Source organism: Dama dama, chromosome 10 (genome assembly GCF_033118175.1).
Source record: "Dama dama isolate Ldn47 chromosome 10, ASM3311817v1, whole genome shotgun sequence".
Taxonomy (NCBI): Eukaryota; Metazoa; Chordata; class Mammalia; order Artiodactyla; family Cervidae; genus Dama; species Dama dama.
Genome location: NC_083690.1, coordinates 17,719,625 through 17,739,474, shown reverse-complemented (window position 1 = coordinate 17,739,474; position 19,850 = coordinate 17,719,625). Strand labels below are relative to the sequence as shown.

General features: G+C 35.4%; 1 protein-coding gene across 3 annotated transcripts in view; it reads left to right on the top strand.

Moving 5' to 3' along the window:
• Window positions 1-19,850, top strand: part of SMG1 (SMG1 nonsense mediated mRNA decay associated PI3K related kinase) — a 97,081-nt gene that overhangs the window by 35,299 nt on the left and 41,932 nt on the right. For all 3 annotated transcript variants that reach the window (XM_061152923.1, XM_061152921.1, XM_061152922.1), the window contains 19 exons: window positions 680-805; window positions 1,202-1,274; window positions 2,358-2,455; window positions 3,715-3,888; window positions 5,665-5,889; window positions 7,117-7,218; window positions 7,834-8,103; window positions 9,931-10,061; window positions 10,214-10,375; window positions 10,807-10,925; window positions 11,407-11,494; window positions 11,587-11,688; window positions 12,154-12,294; window positions 12,867-13,066; window positions 14,668-14,864; window positions 15,031-15,192; window positions 16,214-16,368; window positions 17,770-17,912; window positions 18,059-18,260. In XM_061152923.1, the coding sequence (XP_061008906.1) occupies window positions 680-805; window positions 1,202-1,274; window positions 2,358-2,455; window positions 3,715-3,888; window positions 5,665-5,889; window positions 7,117-7,218; window positions 7,834-8,103; window positions 9,931-10,061; window positions 10,214-10,375; window positions 10,807-10,925; window positions 11,407-11,494; window positions 11,587-11,688; window positions 12,154-12,294; window positions 12,867-13,066; window positions 14,668-14,864; window positions 15,031-15,192; window positions 16,214-16,368; window positions 17,770-17,912; window positions 18,059-18,260 (2,870 nt within the window). The remainder of the gene's footprint in view (window positions 1-679; window positions 806-1,201; window positions 1,275-2,357; window positions 2,456-3,714; window positions 3,889-5,664; window positions 5,890-7,116; window positions 7,219-7,833; window positions 8,104-9,930; window positions 10,062-10,213; window positions 10,376-10,806; window positions 10,926-11,406; window positions 11,495-11,586; window positions 11,689-12,153; window positions 12,295-12,866; window positions 13,067-14,667; window positions 14,865-15,030; window positions 15,193-16,213; window positions 16,369-17,769; window positions 17,913-18,058; window positions 18,261-19,850) is intronic.

The following is a 19,850-nucleotide window of genomic DNA, read 5'->3' as shown; positions in this document are numbered from 1 at the left end:
CATTCATTTATATGCTGTGCATTGTGTAGATTATAGTACTAGCTGTTGCAAAATGGTGGTTTTCTCATTCTAGCACTTTTTCTATATTTATAACATCATTCTTTTGTAGAGAAGAACCTTCGTTTTGGGGGGAAAAATGGGTTTTAACAAAAAATTCAGCTGCAAAATATTCTATGAGTAGTATGCCATATGGTTATTTAATAAATATATATATATATACACACATGTACAGTGGTAACATGATATGTCATTCTTGTGTTAGAGCCGTGCTAATCTTCTCTAAGTCATTCCAGTTTGAAGCAAGTGTTTATATCTTAAAGTATAAACTGTTCAACATTTGCTCTGTCTTTTGAATTTTAAAATCATACATTGTAGTTTTTGTTCTTGAAATTTTAATCACACCCATAATATTGAAGAGAGCACTTAGGAACAGAGTAAACACATTACTTAGAAATATGTTAACAGACATTAAAGAAGGGAAAAACAGTATTTGTTTTCAGCCTTTAATATCTTAGTGGATTGAAATGTTTTCAAATTTTTTGGAAACTAAAACTACAGAGTTTATTTTCTCTGACGTCATAGTCAATTTTGGCTATGTCACTATTAAATAATAAACCTAATTTGCTTGTTTTCTCCCTATTTTATTAAATGTTCATGGTTTGTAACTTTTATTTTTCAGCTTGTAATGACCAGCCTGCAGTCCATTCTTGAAAATGTGGATACACCAGAATTACTTTGCAAGTGTGTTAAGTGCATTCTTTTGGTAGCTCGATGTTACCCTCATATTTTCAGCACCAATTTTAGGGTGAGTTCCCTGACCCCTTCTTTTCAGATGATGGGATGAGGGATTGGCTGCGTGTGGGAGGACTTGAGAAATTATATAGAAAACAAAGTTTCTGCTCCTTTGAGTATAATCAGTTTTAAGGGCCAGGATTGAATGATATAGTAATGCAATTTTATGAAAAATACCATCTGTACTTGCCAACACTTGTGCCTTAAGATACTTAAATATTTCATCAATGTCATGAACAAAGGCCCATTATTCTCCTGCCCTGTCCCTCCCACCCCTATTTTAAGTTAGTATGATGTCAGGTAGGTAGGACATAAGATGTTCTAGAGTCTCTTACTCTTATGTGGTCCACAGGTGGAATAGCAATAAGACCTTAAAATGATTAGTCCCCTTTTCTTTGTCTCCATCCAGGATACAGTTGATATATTAGTTGGATGGCATATAGATCATACTCAGAAACCTTCACTTACACAACAGGTGTCTGGTGAGTCATTCAGGATATACCAGTCATTTAAATATTGTGGGAAGGAGTGTTGGTTCCTCAAAGACCAGCTGTTAATACTAGTTTTTTGATAATAGAAGAAAAATAATTACTTCAGAGAATATTTTGGTGAAGATTACTTGTTAGTTACCTATATCTTTGCAAAGGAAAAATGTGTACTTTTGTAATAAGTAGGGAGAGTAAATGCAGATTGTAGTGTTGTACCTACGACTTGTCTCAAGTCATTTGTTGCATGTGTTGGTTGGAAGAGATACCATAGTGGCAGTATTCTGAAAGGTAGAATGGAAGGAACATCCTGGATATTTATGATTTTTTTTTTGTTTTTCTAGTGATTAAACAGTCAAACAAATGGATTCATTTGGATGATTGTCATAAATTGTGGGGAAAAGCCACTTTCTTTTTCAAGTTAAATGAATGACTAGTAGGACTCACTTGAACTTGTCCCAAGTGCTGTAGTTTTTCATAGCTTGTTTGGTACAATAAAGTTCTGAAGTTAAGATACAAAGGTGAGAATAGTTCTCTCAGTTCCACTGGCAAGTGGTTCCATTTCTCCCCCGGAGATGAAGGTACACTTTCAGTGGCCAGGTGTGGCCCTGGAGGAGAAAACCAGTGTGGTCTTAGATTGGGGCAGTATAGTCTCAGCCATGTGTGTAGTGACAGTATGGATATTAAATCTACTTTAAAAAAAAAAAAAGGACAGATTAGATTTTAATTTCTGTAGAATTTTTATTTCTGCAGCATTAAAAGAGGTAGCTGTTAATCATTGGTATATTTAATAGTTCATGGGGATTTTCTGGTGGTCCAGTGACTAGAACTCTGTACTTCCATGGGGCAAAGGGGGATGGGAGAGTGGTTTGATCCTTGATGTGGGAACTAAGACCCCCACAAGCCATGCGGCACAGCGAAAAACAAACAAAAAACAGTTTATAGTACTAATTTTATGATACAGAGCTTGTTTCAAGAGTGAGCAACTTGAAAGCCTTTTAAAAGTCTCTTATTAAATATTTTTAAATTTGGACCTAGATTTTTTTCCTACTCTTTCAAATTTTCTTATGTGCTTCCTAGGGTGGTTGCAGAGTTTGGAGCCATTCTGGGTAGCTGACCTTGCATTTTCTACCACTCTTCTTGGTCAGTTTCTGGAGGACATGGAGGCATATGCTGAGGTGAGTATATAAAAAACAGTTATTTCCTAAAATTTCAGTTAAGGAAAAAAGCAAAAACAAAAATCTAAAGCAGTGCTAGATTTATTTTAAAATAATTCTGATCACCAGACATTTAAGCAAAAATTATGAGACCATTGCAGTTTTTAAATTGTTTTTCAGATGCTTTTAGGTTGCGAGCAGAATTACTGGAAAGACATTGCAGGTCTAATTTCCCAAAGCTTGAAATAATTTTGGTGGCTGGTAGTTTTCAAAAACATTTTCTTCAGTTGTAGTTTACTCGTAGTTTTTGTTATGAAAAAGGTTAATTGATATTGTGAATTGATGATGAAAAAGGCTTTCCTCTTACTTGTATTGGCAGTCTTGGCTTGTGCTTCAGAGGACAAAGCTTGGTTTCAGTCACCTGTTGAGTATGACACTTTTAAATCAAGTGTCCATTACTGGTTCTCGGATTTCCTGGCCACTGTCATGATTTAAACCTGCCGTCTTGGAATCTATCTCTTAGTGTTTCTTTCTTGGTCAGTTGGTAATTACCATGATTCTTATTTGGTGGTCAAGGCTTCCATAAAGATTTAGCTTCATCTTTTCTTTATACCTTTGCTCTTTCTGGCAAATGGTTAACTTACTACTTGTAACTGTACCAATATGTTTTCTCCCTTTCAGAGAAAAATGAGAGACTATGTTGCTTCCATATGTTTCTTTACCCCCACACCTAGGATGTCTTGCTTCCTAGCACAGCTTTAAAGCTGATCTGCTTCTCATAAGCCACCCATTCTTTTTTGTAGAGACTTCCCTTTGCTATCCCTAGAGATCTAGTTTTCTTCAGTTATTTTGGTGCTTAATTATATGTAGGTATAATGGTTATAATACTCCCATTTTTTGCTAATCTTTTCCTTTGAGTATATCTAATTTCCTCAACTGACTTTTAAATCTGTAGACTAGGTTCTTATAATTTTCTGAACCAGCCTCCTCTAAACTCCCCCATCCCCCTTCCTCTTCATGTGCATGATATTGGCTCATCTTACTGTTGGAGTTCCTCAAAGAATCTATTGAGGTTACACTTTGCTTTTTAAATAATTGGAGAAGTAAAGTCTACTTTTATATTTAGATTCATGTTTCCTTTTCTCTCATAGGCCAAAATTCCTCTTCATTTGTAAACGTCTATTATAAAGTTAACTGATTTAAAAATTGGGAGTTGCTTTTTGTTTTTTTTTTTAAAACAATGTCCTTCCTAAATAAGAATGATGTGAATTCACATCCAGGACCTCAGCCACGTAGCCTCTGGAGAGTCAGTGGATGAAGACGTTCCTCCTCCATCAGTGTCCTTACCAAAGCTGGCAGCACTTCTCCGGGTATTCAGCACTGTGGTGAGGAGCATTGGGGAACGTTTCAGCCCAATTCGAGGTCCTCCAATTACTGAGGCATATGTAACAGATGTAAGTTTTAGTAGTCTTAAGTATCATTCAATAATAACTGCTTTTTGTTTTAAATGGTTCTCTTTACCTAGTGAAATATGTTGTTAACCTCTCATTTGTTTAGCATGTATGTATGTGTCTGACTACTTTCTTAAATAGCCAGAAAGATAGGGAATTCTATATTCCATCCCCCTCACCCCATGATAAAAGGTCCACTCTGTATTTTTAAATGTCTGAACTTTTAGGAGATTCTCTGTAGGTCCATTTATTCTTATTTTTAATATATAAGTTTAAAAACTTATTCTGTAGTTTTTTAATAATTTTAAGTTTTGCTTTAAAATTATTGTGTCTCCTTTTAGTTTTTCAACATACTTAGAAGTTTTTCAACATACTTCTCACTTACAAATAAGGCTTCAAAAAGTAATTTTCTCTAAGCATGACAGAATGAAACAATTTGATAGCTTGACATCAAAGGATATAAAGACATAGAACCTAGAATATGTAATAGCCTGAGACCAATTATAAAAGGTAGCTAGATTGCCACATTTCAGCCCCAGACATCAGCTGCACTGTTACAGTCCAGTGAGTGGTTCAGTGTAATGGATGTGAGAAGTGAACCCCTATCATTATACTCTGCTTGAATAAGAACGGAGAAACTTGTGTGATAAAGTCATAAAAAATCTAACCTAAATGATTAAAACTTTACTGTTGGTATAAAATTTTAGCTTTTATTAGCATTTACTTTTGTTGAACACATTACTAGATAAAGTAGGATGTTAATTACATATATTATTCTTAGTAAGTTAATTGTGTATTTGAGCAGACATGTCAGCTCCTGAAGATAATTACAAGCAGCATGTTAATATTTTAAAACTGAGCAAAGTAGTTTATTTTTTTTTTTTTTACTGTCTAAAAGGAGGGTGGTTGATGACTTTGTCAGTGTTGAAATAAAAGCAGTTAACTCAGATATAAAACAAAGGATGAGCACATATCATTTTCCAGACTAGTTCTATATTAATGTACTCTTTAATGAAAGTCTTTTAGGTCTTTGCCAAAAATGGTGTTTTTAAACCTATTGTTGGTTTAAAAAACAACAACAAAAAAAACCCTGTATGTAGTAGTTGTTGAATATTACAGTAAAATTTGAGAAATATTTTTCCACATCAATTTTCTCTTTATCTGTTTTTTCCTAAGTTATTTTTATTAGAAATTTAGTACATTAATATTGACTACTATAGTTTAGTAGAGTTTTTGTTTGGAAATGATATGATTTTCATAATACTTAAATAGGTATTTTATGTTATGAATGAGAATATCTTTACAAAGAGGCCGTCAGTATATGAACTTTCATAAGCTAAACTATCTTGGATATTTAGTTTTATAAGATTGATTAAAAGTCCAAGTGCTAGATTATGGAAAGTTATTCTCCTGGTAGGTTATTCCCATGTTGTTAATACTGAGCTAAGTTCTGGTGTGTTTTATGATTATTAAAAAGATTCTGAACTTCAGCTATTTAGTGACTTTGGTTGGGGGGTAGGAATTGGGTATAAGGGAAATAGAGGATGGCAAATTCCACTTCCTGTCACAGTAGAACTTTAGATACTTAGGCAAGATCCTTTCTGTGTATTGTACCAGAGATACCCTTATTATTATTCAGCCATTGAGAACTGGAATATTTAGACTGCTGACAAGGCAGGCAGTTAATTTTCCATTGAAACTGCATTAGAAAGAAAATATTTTCTCTCTGTGGAAGAATATGAATTTTTTTAAAAAGCTGCTTGTTTTCCCCATTTGCAGGTTCTGTACAGAGTAATGAGATGTGTGACGGCTGCAAACCAAGTGTTTTTTTCTGAGGCTGTGTTGACAGCTGCTAATGAGTGTGTTGGTGTTTTGCTCGGCAGCTTGGATCCTAGCATGACTATACATTGTGACATGGTTATTACATATGGATTAGATCAGCTGGAGAATTGCCAGACTTGTGGTACAGATTATATCATTTCAGTCTTGAATTTGCTCACATTGGTATGTGAATTCTTTTTTGTTGCTTTTTAATATGTTTATTCAGGTTGTTAAGTGTAAATTGTTGTGGAAGAAATTAAGCCCTTGTTTGCCTGTGGGGCTTTTAAAATTTTTTTTTGCATTAGTCTTTTAAAATCTAGTTTGCTTTTGCTCTTATATCTGTTTTCTTTTAGTGTTTGAGATTTTTTCTTAGTGTAGCTTCACTTTTTTCTTGTTTTTGTTGACATAGCATTCTTCACATGAGACTTACCTAGCACTCCTGATAAATTTTGTGTAGAGGAGGTACTTGATACTTAATTTGAAAGACCCTGTTATGTTTTGTTTCTGAAACATGTGAAAGCTTCTTTGATAGTTTTTCTTTTCTTAATCATATTCCCCCTTTCTTCACCTTTTATTATGGAATTTTGAAGCATATTTTTAAAAAGAATAGTATAATGAGTCTCTGCATACTTAATACTTGGTTTCTGTAATTAGAAACACATGGCCCATCTGGTTTCATCTAGGCCTCCTACTCTCTGCCTCTTCCTTGCCATCCCTCCATCCCCAACTGGATTATTTCAGAACAAATTCTAGATGACATTCTGCTGAACATTGCTGCCGTAGTTGTACTTCCCTTTGCCAATGTAAAAATTTACCCTTTAAGTGTAATTACATGTATCCTATTTAGATAGCTAAACATTTAATGTCACAATGTTACGGCCTAAAACTATAGCTTAGATATATTATTTTTTTCTTTTATAGATTACTTTTCAGAGCAGTTTTTAGGTTAACAGAAAAGTTAAGCAGAATGTACAGAGTTCTCCTACAGCCTATTTCCCCAATAGTTCCCTCTTGTTATTATTAATACCTTCTTTGAGTGTGGTACTTTTATTACAACTGATGAGCCAGACTGACACATTATGATGAACTAAAGTCCATAGAGTTCAGTCTCCGTATTGTCCATTCTGTGGTTTTTGACAAATGTGTAATGCCATGTGTTCACCTTCGTAGTATCACAGAGGAGGGTTTTATTGCCCTGAAAAGCCCTCTTGTCCCACCTATTTTCTCCCCTCTACTACCTGGCAGCCACTGATCCTTTTACTGTCTCCATAGTTTTGCCTTTTCCAGAGTGTCAGAATTATATAATATGTAGCCTTTTCATATTGGTTTTTCTCCCTTAGGAGTATGTATTTAAGGTTCCTCTACATTCTTTTGTGAATTGATAGCTCATTTCTTACTTTATTCTTTTAGATTGTTGAACAGATAAATACAAAACTGCCGTCATCATTTGTAGAAAAGCTATTTATACCATCATCTAAACTACTATTTTTGCGTTATCATAAAGAAAAAGAGGTAAGTGATTCACTGATCAGGCTTTTGATAACTTAGGTCATTGAAAAGTTTGACTCGTGTTCATTACTTAGTAGGTACATAAATGAAATTAAAATGATAAATGTTTGATTTAGAATATTGGAAATTATAATGATTCACTTAATATTTGTTGATTTTCATACTGTATACCTTGATGAATGATAGTTTTCTCAGATTTCCATCATTTGTTTCTATTAAATTTGTTTTATTAAAATTTCATGTATATGTCATAAATAAAATTTTATTGTTAGCTTCCTGACTTCCAGTCAAAGCCAATATAGACTTTCCAAGTAGGTGTAGGAAAACCTGTCTCTATAAATCGCTGCTTGTATTTGTTCTGATACTGGCTTAAAAAACAGAAGGCCTTTTAAGAAATTTAACATTGTCATTTTTAGAGAATACTTTTTTGATAATAAAACTTTATAGATTTTTGAATAGCTTACTGATACTGTGTAGGTTTCCTAAATTTCTTTTGAAAAATTAAAGTCTTTGGTGTTTTAGACAGTGAATTTATCAATCTTAAGCTGATTTGTATCATCATTTTGCAGATAGTAATATACTTTCCATTTAATTACTTTCCTGAATTCTCTTTTTAAGGTTGTTGCTGTAGCCCATGCTGTTTATCAAGCAGTGCTCAGTCTGAAGAATATTCCTGTTTTAGAGACTGCCTATAAATTAATTTTGGGAGAAATGACTTGTGCCCTAAACAATCTGCTACATAGTCTACAACTTCCTGATGCCTGTTCTGAAATAAAACATGAGGCTTTTAAGAATCATGTTTTCAATGTAGACAATGCAAAATTTGTAGTTATATTTGACCTTAGTGCTCTGACTACAATTGGAAATGCTAAAAACTCACTGATAGGGGTGAGTATTTACTTGTAATGGTTTTGTTTTATCCACCTTTGAGCCTCTCTTCATTGCATGATAACATGTTTCATTAACTATCAAGGCGGTGTGTCTACAGCATCACACAGAACAAACGGCCATATTTTGGACATGCTTGGATAACTAAAATTGACGGGAATATTTTCGTGCTATTATGTTTAGCTCTTGCCTTCTTTGATAAGTTTTTTATATCCTTTTTATTTTTTGAAATTGTATTTTAATGCCGTCTCCAATTTACTCGAGCATGCTTTTAGTAAACTTGTCAACATTTTCCACAGGACAAGTTTGTATAGTTCTAAAATGCAACCCCTTCTTCCCCTGATATTCTTTTCCTTTTCCCACTAGTTAGTGCTTCCATATGTCCCTTATTTTTTGACTTCCCACTTTTCTTTGGGAACATTCACATATTATTTTGGAAGAAGAAAGATTTCATTCCTTTAAAGAAATCTGAAGTGACTGCTTTTGATTTATAATAATTGCTGTGTGTGAGTGAAGTGAAAGTCGCTCAGTGGTGTCTGACTCTTTGCAACCCCATGGACTATACAGTCCATAGAATTCTCCAGGCCAGAATACTGGGGTGGGTAGCCTTTCCCTTCCCCAGGGGATCTGCCCAACTCAGGGATCGAACCCAGGTCTCCCGCATTGCAGGAGTATTCTTTACCAGCTGAGCCCCAAGGGAAGACCAAGAATACTGGAGTGGGGTAGCCTATCCCTTCTCCAGCGGATATTCCCGACCCAGGAATTGAACCGGGGTCTCCTGCATTGCAGGTGGATTCTTTACCAACTGAGCTATCAGGGTATATTTCTCCCTCCTATGGTACTTTGCAGAATTGAAAAGCATTATTTACAATGAAAAGTAATGGAATATAATTAAGGGGTTAGTGTTTCTAAGAGAGAAGGGAGGGGAAAACTCAAGATTTGATACTTGTATTTGCATGCTGGCCATATTAGATCAGGTGCCCTGTGTCCCCCCAGTGACTGCTCTTTCCCTCATTGCTGGGCTGCAGCTGACGCCTCTTTTGCATTCTAAAATTTGGTTGTTGAGAAATTCATATTGTGTTCAGATTTGAGGTTTATATTCCACACTCTGAAAGTGAGAGGAAGTAGGGACAGGGTGGTCAGGTGAAAGGAGTATCTTAGCAATGGAAAGAAAGGGAAGAATGGTAAAGGCTTAGAGTGGCAGGATTTGCCCTTTTTTTCCACTGGAGAGGGCAACTCGCCATTTATGGTATATGGAAAACTGAGGTAATATGATCTACTACACTGAAGAGTGCAGGGGCTTTTGTTTAGACCAGGGATCAGCAAATTACAGTTCATGGACCAAATCTAGCTGTCCACTGCTTTTTTTTTTCTTTCTTTCTTTTTTTTTCTTTTAATTATTGAGATATAATTCACATACTGTACAGTACCCATTTAAAGTGTACAATTCAGTGATTTTTAGTATGTTCACAGAATTGTGCAGCCATCACCAAACATCACCTCTTTTTGTAAAGACTTTTTATTGGAACATAGCCACTTTGATTCCTATTTTTTGTCTGTAACTTTTCTCACTGCAGTGGCAAAGTTGAGGAGTTGGACATTGTAACAGAGGTGTCACATAACCTGCAGAGGCTGAGGTATTTACTCTCTTATCTTCTCAAGAAGTATTTGCTGATCCCAGGTTTAGTGTACTAGCTTGTTTCCAAATTTAAATCTGTCATTTTAATTTTTAAAAATGTGCAGATATATTTTGAAGGATAAGCATTTTGTATGGTCATGTGTGTCTTGGAGGAGCCAAACATTTAAATTTCTTTGGTACGTCATCAGATGTGGGCCCTGTCTCCAACTGTGTTTGCTCTCCTGAGTAAGAATCTGATGGTTGTGCACGGCGAGCTGGCTGTCCATTTCCCTGCCATTCAGTACGCAGTGCTCTACACGCTGTACTCGCATTGTACCAGGTAATGTGTCTGCACATACTGCTTCAGAATTGTTTGTTTAAGGGAGGATGGACCCTTTAGAGTATACAGTGTAACATGTGTTGATTGAACTTTGGAGTTGCTTTTTTTTTTTTAATGAGAGATGACAAGATGATCCAAATTTTGTCTTCTAGGCATGACCACTTTATATCTAGTAGTCTTAGTTCATCATCCCCGTCCTTGTTTGATGGTGCCGTTATTAGTACTGTAACTACAGCTACAAAAAAACATTTCTCGATTATTTTAAATCTCCTGGGAATATTGCTTAAGAAAGATAATCTTAACCAGGACACAAGGTAACTAATATTTTATAATGTTGGTTCTAACTTTTGGTTAATTTGAGAAAAAGAAATGAAGACTATCATTTGGGATATAGAGCAGCTTCATCTTTATGAAAACACTTCAAATTTTGTTTTATTATTTAGTCTAGAATTTCTTGTTTCCTGAAAGAATTACATGAAACCTTTCCCTCCTGCAATATTTTATAGATGAGTGTATTTATAGAGATTTTAGGATTTTCTTTGCTACAATTTATGCTAGTTTGGGGAGATTTTCTTAAAAGACAGTTTTGTCAGAGGAATTTCTATACTTTTAATATTTGTTTCTTGTTTCTTGAAGTATTTAAAAAACCAAAAGAAAATTAATGTAAAAAGAATAGATTTTTCAAGTTGTTGTTCTATTTTTAGTTTTTATTAATGTGAAATCAACTGTGTATTTTATGTTTCAGGAACCTGTTAATGACCTGGGCTTTGGAAGTGGCTGTTTTAATGAAGAAGTCTGAAACATACGCACCTTTATTCTCTCTTCCATCTTTCCATAAATTTTGCAAAGGCCTTTTAGCCAACAGTAAGATTCTGTGATTATTTAATTTTTGTTAATCAGTGCTTAAAAGAGATCTTTGATGATGAGAGAAAGATAGTCACTTGAGTGTCTTTCTGGAGTGGAAATGTGTCATCCCCATTTTAATGACAAAGGTGTAATCTGTCTTAATTTTTTTGCCAGTCTTAGTATGTGAAAAAAAGTTGTTTTAAAGTGATTGTTAACATTTTTAAGCTTATGTGATTGTTTATACATTCTATGTACTTTTAAAATTTACTTCAGAGAAAGGTTTGGGTGAAGACTAGTCACCCTAAGTAGATTCTTGTTGAGTGTTATATCATTTTCCTAAATGTTACTACTGTTAGTGAGAGAGGGTTCCAGGCAGGAACAACCCCTCATCCATAGTAATCACTCAGTGTTTTATTGAAGTGAATGTGTTCAGAAATTTATGATGTACTGTCATATAATTTCTTCTGGCAAGCTGAAAGTGTCTTTAAATTTTTAACAGCTCTTGTTGAAGATGTGAATATCTGTCTGCAAGCATGCAGCAGTCTACATGCACTGTCCTCTTCCTTACCAGATGATCTTTTACAGAGGTATGGATTAAATTAGATCCACTCTTTTGACCCTGACCCTAATAACCTATAAATATTGCCACACTTATATTATCTGTTTCATTTTCTTGTAGGTGTGTTGATGTTTGCCGTGTTCAACTAGTCCATAGTGGAACTCGTATTCGACAAGCATTTGGAAAGCTATTGAAGTCAATCCCTTTAGATGTTGTCTTGAGGTATAACAATTGTATCAATACAAAGACATCCCACAATGTTTAGTTTAGGAAAAGACAAATTGTCTCTCAGTGAATTAACATCACATCTTTTGTGGTGCTTCTCAATGATTGAAGAGATGGCAAAGAATCAAATCATGCGGGTCTAGAAGAAAATAGCAAAAATTTGTAATATTTATAAAGCTTATGATGATTGCTACAGAATAATACTTAAAGTGCCAAAATGTGTTTCTCAGTAGTTATTATTTGTAAAACTAAATTGCATTCTTTTATAGTTTTTAATTGGGTTAATTTTGGTGATTTAAGAACTTTAAATTTCAAAGTTGTAGTAACCTTTATTTTTAATGTCTTAATTTTATCCATTTTTACTGTCAGATTTAGTTAACAAGGAAGCATTGCATTTACAGCAGGAGGTAACCTTTTAACTGGAAGATTTTGTATAACAGTGACTTTATTTTCTGTCTGCAGCAATAATAATCACACCGAAATTCAAGAAATTTCTTTAGCATTAAGAAGTCACATGAGTAAAGCACCAAGTAACACATTCCACCCACAAGATTTCTCTGATGTTATTAGTTTTATTTTGTATGGAAACTCTCATAGAACAGGGTAAGACCTTTCTTTGACTTTTTCATCTAGGAAAAATAATTTAAATATATTTGAATGTCTTAACCCTGTGCCCAGTTTAGAGGAGAAAATACATCAGGGGTAGCAGAATAGAAAGTAATATTCTTTTCAAATGAGTTGTTTTAAGTTTTTAATAGGAGGAATTGCTTTGAAGATGGCACCTGAAGAGATAAAAATGAGCTTTACAATTTATAGTAAAGGTGAAATGTGGTTGACATATAACTGATCTGACCTAGTCATCAGTGCCTTGGGGAGGGGCCTGAGGGTGTAGACATTCTGGAGACTTTTACTTGCAGTGAATATTTTATCCTGATAGCCAAACTGTCATGAGCCTTTTACCCTAATAATCTGTCCACTCTATACCCAACTCTATTTTAGCTGTAAAAGACCTTAAAATGAGAGGTGGGGATATAATGCCTCCCAGTTTTATAGGTTTGCCTTTTTGAAGTAGGGGAAAAGTCCCATATTCCCATTTCCCTTGCAATTTGTTTTTTGTTATTGTCTTTTTTTTCTTCAAATGAAGTTGTTTTTAAATATGAAACTGCTTTTTCCAGGAAGGACAATTGGTTAGAAAGATTGTTCTACAGCTGCCAGAGATTGGATAAACGTGACCAATCAACGATTCCCCGCAATCTTCTAAAGACAGATGCTGTCCTCTGGCAGTGGGCTATTTGGGAAGCAGCACAGTTCACTGTCCTTTCTAAGCTGAGGACCCCACTTGGCAGAGCTCAGGATACCTTCCAAACAATTGAAGGTAATTGACTCAGCACTGTTTCAGACTTTGCAGTGTAAATACTTTCAAGCTTGCGTTAAGAAATAATGGATTTTTTATCTTCATTAAAACAGAACTTTGAGAGTACACAATTTTTTCCTTGAGTACTTTATCAGTTAATCTAGATATGTTTGTTAGAATAAGCTTTTATTAAATAATTGTGTTGTATGTGTTTGTTCACAAATTTGCCAGCAAATTTGGAAAACTCAGCAGTGGCCACAGGACTGGAAAAGGTCAGTTTTTATTCCAGTTCCAAAGAAAGGCAATGCCAGAGACTGCTCAAACTACCGCACAATTGCACTCATCTCACACGCTAGCAAAGTGATGCTCAAAATTCGGCAAGCCAGGCTTCAACAATATGTGAACCATGAACTTCCAGATGTTCAAACTGGATTTAGAAAGGGCAGAGGAACCAGAGATCAAATTGCCAACATCCATTGGATCATTGAAAAAGCAAGAGAGTTCCAGAAAAACATCTACTTCTGCTTCACTGACTATGCCAAAGCCTTTGACTGTGTGGATCACAACAAACTGTGGAAAATTCTTCAAGAGATTGAAATACCAGACCACCTGACCTGCCTCCTGAGAAATCTGTATGCAGGTCAAGAAGCAACAATTAGAACTGGACATGGAACAACAGACTGGTTCCAAATCGGGAAAGCAGTACATCAAGGCTGTATGTTGTCACCCTGCTTATTTAACTTATATGCAGAGTACATCATCATACATCATGAGAAATGCTGGACTGGATGAAGCACAAGCTGGAATCAAGATTACCAGGAGAAATATCAATAACCTCAGATACGCAGATGACACCACCGTAATGGCAAAAAGTAAAGAACTAAAGAGCCTCTTGATGAAAATGAAAGAGGAGAGTGAAAAAGTTGGCTTCAAAGTCAACATTCAGAAAACTAAGATCATGGCATTTGGTCCGATCACTTCGTGGCAAATAGATGGGGTAGCAGTGGAAACAGTGACAGACTTTATTTTTTGGGCTCCAGTATCACTGCAGATGGTGACTGCAGCCATGAAATTAAAACATGCTTGCTCCTTGGACAGCAAGGAGATCCAGCCAGTCTATCCTAAAGGAAATCAGTCCTGAATATTCATTGGAAGGACTGATGCTGAAGCTGAAACTCCCAATACGCTGGCCACCTGATGCAAAGAACTGACTTATTTGAAAAGATCCTGATGCTGGGAAAGATTGAAGGCGGGAGGAGAAGGGGGTGACAGAGGATGAGATAGTTGGATGGCATCACTGCCTCAATGGATATGAGTTTGAGTAAACTCCGAGAGTTGATTATGGACAGGGAGGCCTGGCGTGCTGCAGTCCATGGGTTCGCAGAGTTGGACACGACTGAACTGAAATAATTGTGTCGTATGTGTTTGTTCACAAACTTAGGGAATTTGTGTGGAGAAGACAATTTTTTCTTCTAAAAATGAAGATCTTATTGGGAGTTTTGCTTTTAAATGATGGATATGCAAAGGATACTTGATAAATGTGAATTTGTGAAATTATCTCCAAGAACTTCTAGAATCTTTGAAGACTCCTTTTAAATGTGGAATATTGTCTTTGGTTGTAGGTATCATTAGAAGTCTTGCAGCTCACACATTAAACCCCGATCAAGATGTTAGTCAGTGGACAACTGCAGACAATGACGAAGGCCACAGTAGCAACCAGCTTAGACTTGTGCTTCTTCTGCAGTATCTGGAAAACCTGGAGAAGTTAATGTATAATGCATATGAAGGATGCGCCAATGCATTAACATCGCCTCCCAAGGTTGGTTTCAGTGGGCTGGATGTTGATTCACAGCAGTTTTGTGGTCAAACCTCGTAGTGTGTGCAGAGCTGAAATCACAGTAGACTTGTATATATGCTTTATGTGTATTTCAGACGTTTCTGCCTGTAATTTGAACCAGTCCTGAGCTCTTCTTTCTCTTCTAAAGGTCATTAGGACTTTTTTCTATACCAATCGCCAAACTTGTCAAGACTGGCTGACTCGGATCCGACTCTCCATCATGAGGGTTGGATTGTTGGCAGGCCAGCCTGCTGTGACAGTGAGACATGGCTTTGATTTGCTTACAGAAATGAAGACAAATCCATCTCAGGTAAAGTGGTGTGTCTGGAGTTAGTTAAATCTGTTAATTAGAAAAACTTGCAGGTAATTCCTTTGCTGTGATCTAATCTCTGGATAGGGACTTCCCAGGTGGTACTGGTGGTAAAGAATCTGCCTGCCAGTGCAGGAGATGTAAGACACTGGGGTTTGATCCCTGGGTCGGGAAGATCCCCTGGAGTAGGAAATGGCAACCCACTCCAGTATTCTTGCCTGGGAAATCCCATGGACAGAGGAGTCTGGTGGGCTCCAATCCATGGGGCTGCAAAGAGTCAGATGCAACTGAGCACACAGTCTGGATAAAATAAGTTAAAGGTTCTGTTGGTTTTTAAAGCTTTTCATCCAATATTTTTATACAAGCAGTAACTTCCAAAGTTGCCTATTTATATTTTTTACTTAGAACATGTGAAAATATTCATTACTTATGCTTAAAGGTTGGAACTTTAAAAGTTATTCTAAGAAATTCGTGTATATAAGAAAATGTTTATAATCACTTGTAATGATTGTGTACGGGAAAGTATAATTATAATATATGTAAAAATATAATATTGATAACATTGTAACGTATGGGAAAAGTGCTGGCTTGTAGGTGGGGTTACTAAATAAGTAGAATCCAAAAACTGTAAATGTTTACTAGTTAATACACAATATGCAAAGACATAAAATTAGGCATTCTTTGATTCATGGTTATTCAATTTTTTGCTTTGTATTTACTTCATGTGTTACTCCTAAAGATGCCATAGCTGAAATGGTAAAGATTTTTTTTATTTTGTAAAGATTAACAGCCAAGTGCTGTTTATTACAGTCCATCAGCGCCCCCTCCCCCTCATATCTACAGTATACATAACATTTTAGGAAATTCTAATGTAATTTCATCATTGTAAAAGTAATTGTTAAATAAATTTGACTTTAAACAGGCTTTAGATTGTGATCAGTAGTTGTAAATTTAGTAGAGATTTGAATTTTGAAGGTATTGAAGTCTTTGATTGATTTTTTTTCTGAATGGCCACTTTCAGGGAAATGAGTTGGAAGTAACTATCATGATGGTGGTAGAAGCATTGTGCGAACTTCACTGTCCTGAGGCTATACAGGGAATTGCTGTCTGGTCATCTTCGGTTGTTGGAAAAAATCTTCTCTGGATTAATTCAGTGGCCCAGCAGGCTGAAGGGAGGTAAGTTAGAAGGAAGGAAATGGGTGATAGTTCTTTATGTTGTTGTTTTGTGTTACTAGCTGACTCTGTAATTAAATGTTAATTACTTTTAATGTTGATTCTTAATTGATAACTTTTCATGTCAGAATCTGATACAAATTCCCCTTTACGGCCAGGGTTCTCACTCATTAGCTCTAAACTTACTTGATTCCTTTAGACAGACTCTTTGCATACCTTGGATTCCTCTATAAATGTTTGAGTGAGTTTTATCAAATATGGAAAATGTAGGGAAAATAAAAGAAGGGTTCATAATTCCATCTCTTAGTGGTAACTGTTTTGTTGTACATGCCTTTCTAGTTCTTTTTCTTTTATATCTAGTTTTCTAACCTCTTTTCACAGAAATGGCAATGTTTCTGCTGGTCACATGATTTTGCTTTTTCTACTCAACAGTATTTAAAAAAAAATATTTTGCCCTGTTAAACTTTCTACAATGTGATTTTTAACAACACATTTTATTTTTTGAGTGCACCATAATTTAACATTCCTTATTGTTGGACAGCAAAATTATTTGTGATTTTTTTTTTTTTTTTTTTTACTAATCTTAATGCACACGGCACTTAATTCTTTGCTCATGTTTGTGATGGTTTTCTTTGAATGCATTCGTGCTGGTTGATTTACTATTAATAGAAGAAAGGCTACAGACCATTAGGCTTATGATACATACTATTGTTAATTTACCCTGCATAAAAGATGGTTCCAACTTGTATCCCTAACAATAAAAATAATCCTTTCCCTTCTCCTTTTTGAATAGAGAGGGCCACTGAGAAATAAGAACTCTCCCATCATATTAATGAAAATGCTTGTTTTAATTTAAATTTATTAATAATTAATAGTAGAGCTTCCCCCATATGTTACTGACCATGTGTGATTCTTAAAAACATAGATTATGTCTTTGTGTCCTCTAGGTTTTTTGGTTATTGATCTGTGAGCTTTTATTGTACACCAAGATTATTGATGCTATCTAACTTCTTGATCAGTAATTTGTTTTTAATATTCATGGTGGGGTTTTTTTTTTTTTTTTTTGATACCCAAAAGTTTCAAATTATGGTGTCTTTAGATCTGTTAACTTTTATTATTTTAGTGTTTATTTTTCTGTTGAGTCTCTGCATATATTGAGATCAGATACTTAACGGTATTTTCTGTTAGTTTATACCTTCTTTTTTCTTAAACATTTAATGATTTTTGGATTTATTTTCATTTTTTTGTGAGGAGAAGGTCTAGTTTTGTGCCTGCTCAGGCCCATACAAAATAATCAACTCATTGTCTCCACTCAATTTATTGAATAACTCATTCTTTCCAGTGTTTTTAGAAATGAAATATGTGGATAATTAAAAAATAAGACTGTTTGAACTTGTGTTGAAGGTTTGAAAAGGCCTCTGTGGAGTACCAGGAGCACCTGTGTGCCATGACAGGTGTCGATTGCTGCATCTCTGGCTTCGACAAATCCGTTCTCACATTAGCTAATACCGGGCGTAATAGTGCCAGCCCCAAGCATTCTTTGAATGGTGAGCATTCCAAGTTTAAACAGAAAGTTGTAGTCAAATAATTTGTACTCATGATCTTACTGTACATTTTTAGATATCTCTCCTCTTTGAAATATTTATAACTGCTTTGGATCTTTCTTGCTATTTTATGAAATGTTTTCACTTAGGTGAATCCAGAAAAACACTGCTGTCCAAACCAACTGATTCTTCTCCTGAGGTTATAAATTATTTGGGAAATAAAGCATGTGAGTGCTACATTTCAATTGCTGATTGGGCTGCAGTGCAGGAGTGGCAGAATGCTATCCATGACTTGAAAAAGAGCACCAGTAGCACTTCTCTCAACCTAAAGGCGGATTTCAACTACATAAAGTAAGGATCTCTTTTCAGTTACAAATTATACTTAACCCCATTAAAAAATTTTTCAGTAACTTTATTTAAAATCTTGTTTTATGGCAGAAGAATATTAAAATTGTTTATATTTATTATGACAAGATGCTTGTAATTATAATAATACTGCCATTCTTAAAATGACTACAATGAGAAACCAACATTAGAGGTGAAGAAGATATTCATGCAACGGGAAAACATTTGTATGTTGAAACAGTCATTTGGGATTGATTCTCAGAACCTGTTCTAAAATCTTAATGAAATAAATTTGTCACTGCTTTAGAAGGGATAATACGTGAAGGCACTGTTTCTAAATTAGGTGTGGATATATCAAAAACATTTTTTATAAAGAGGACAGAGTTTATGACATTTGTAAATCAAACTCCCTTCCTTTCTTGTTTTCTTCTTTTATTCCTTTAAGCATTTATTAATATCTTAATTTGAAATTTGAGTACAAGCTGTGTCCCAGACCCTAGGCTGGGATGAAAAGGGTCATGAGCCTTGCCATCAGGGAGCTCAGCTTCTAGTGAGTAAATGAGTTAGTGGGTAACTTCTCCATTGAACATGTACTGAGTGCCAGCCAGTGGGATGTAACGCTGTGTACAACAGACACATTCTAACCCTTGAGGAGCTGACCTAGTGAGCAGCAGACACAGGCAGACTAGGTTGGGAAAAACCATCAGGATGTCATTTGAGCACAGACTTGAGGAAGCAGACCTTTCGCAAAGATGTTAGACTTGGAGTGTGCTGGAAATGCCTGGGAGGCCACTGTGGTTAGAGCTGAGTAAATAATAGGTGATAAGGGTATAGAAGTGAGATTTTGACTCCCAGTAAGATAGAAAATCTTAGGTGGGATTTTTTTTTTTTTTTTTTTTTAACCCGTCCTCCCAGCATTAGAAGTGCAGAGTCTTAACCACTGGACCACCAGAGAAGTCCCACAGGTCTTGTTTTTATATCCATTCAGCCAGTCTATGTCTTTTGAATGGAGCATTTAGTCCATTATGGTAATTATTGATATGTATGTTCTTTGCCCTTTTGTTGTTTGAGGGTTGTTTTTATAGGTCTTTGTTTTTTTCTTTTCTTCTCTTGTTCTTTTGTAGTTTGATGACTGTCTTTAGTGTTTGAAGTCCTTTTTTCTTTTTTGTGTATAGCTTATGGATTTTTGGTTTGTTGTTACCATGAGGTTTTTATAGGGCAGTCTATATATAGGGAGAGAGACTGCATTTGATTTGTTCTCTCTTCCTCTCACAATTACTATTGATAATTATATTTTTCATCTGATTGTTTTATGTATCCCTTAATTGCTTATTGTGGATATAGCTGATTTTTACGATTTTTGTCCTTTAACCTTTCTAACAGCTTTGTGTGTGGATGATTTCCTATCTTTTCTGTATGTTTACCTTTACCAATCAGTTCTTTCATTTCGCTGTTTTCGTGCATCTAGTTATGGCCTTTTTCCTTAGGTGGGATTTGAGCAAGTATCTGACTTACTGGCTCACTCTGCTAGGTTATCAGCAGGGAGGAGGTGAGGGGCTAGGGTGGGAGCTGAGCATTTGGCCATTGAACTGTGGG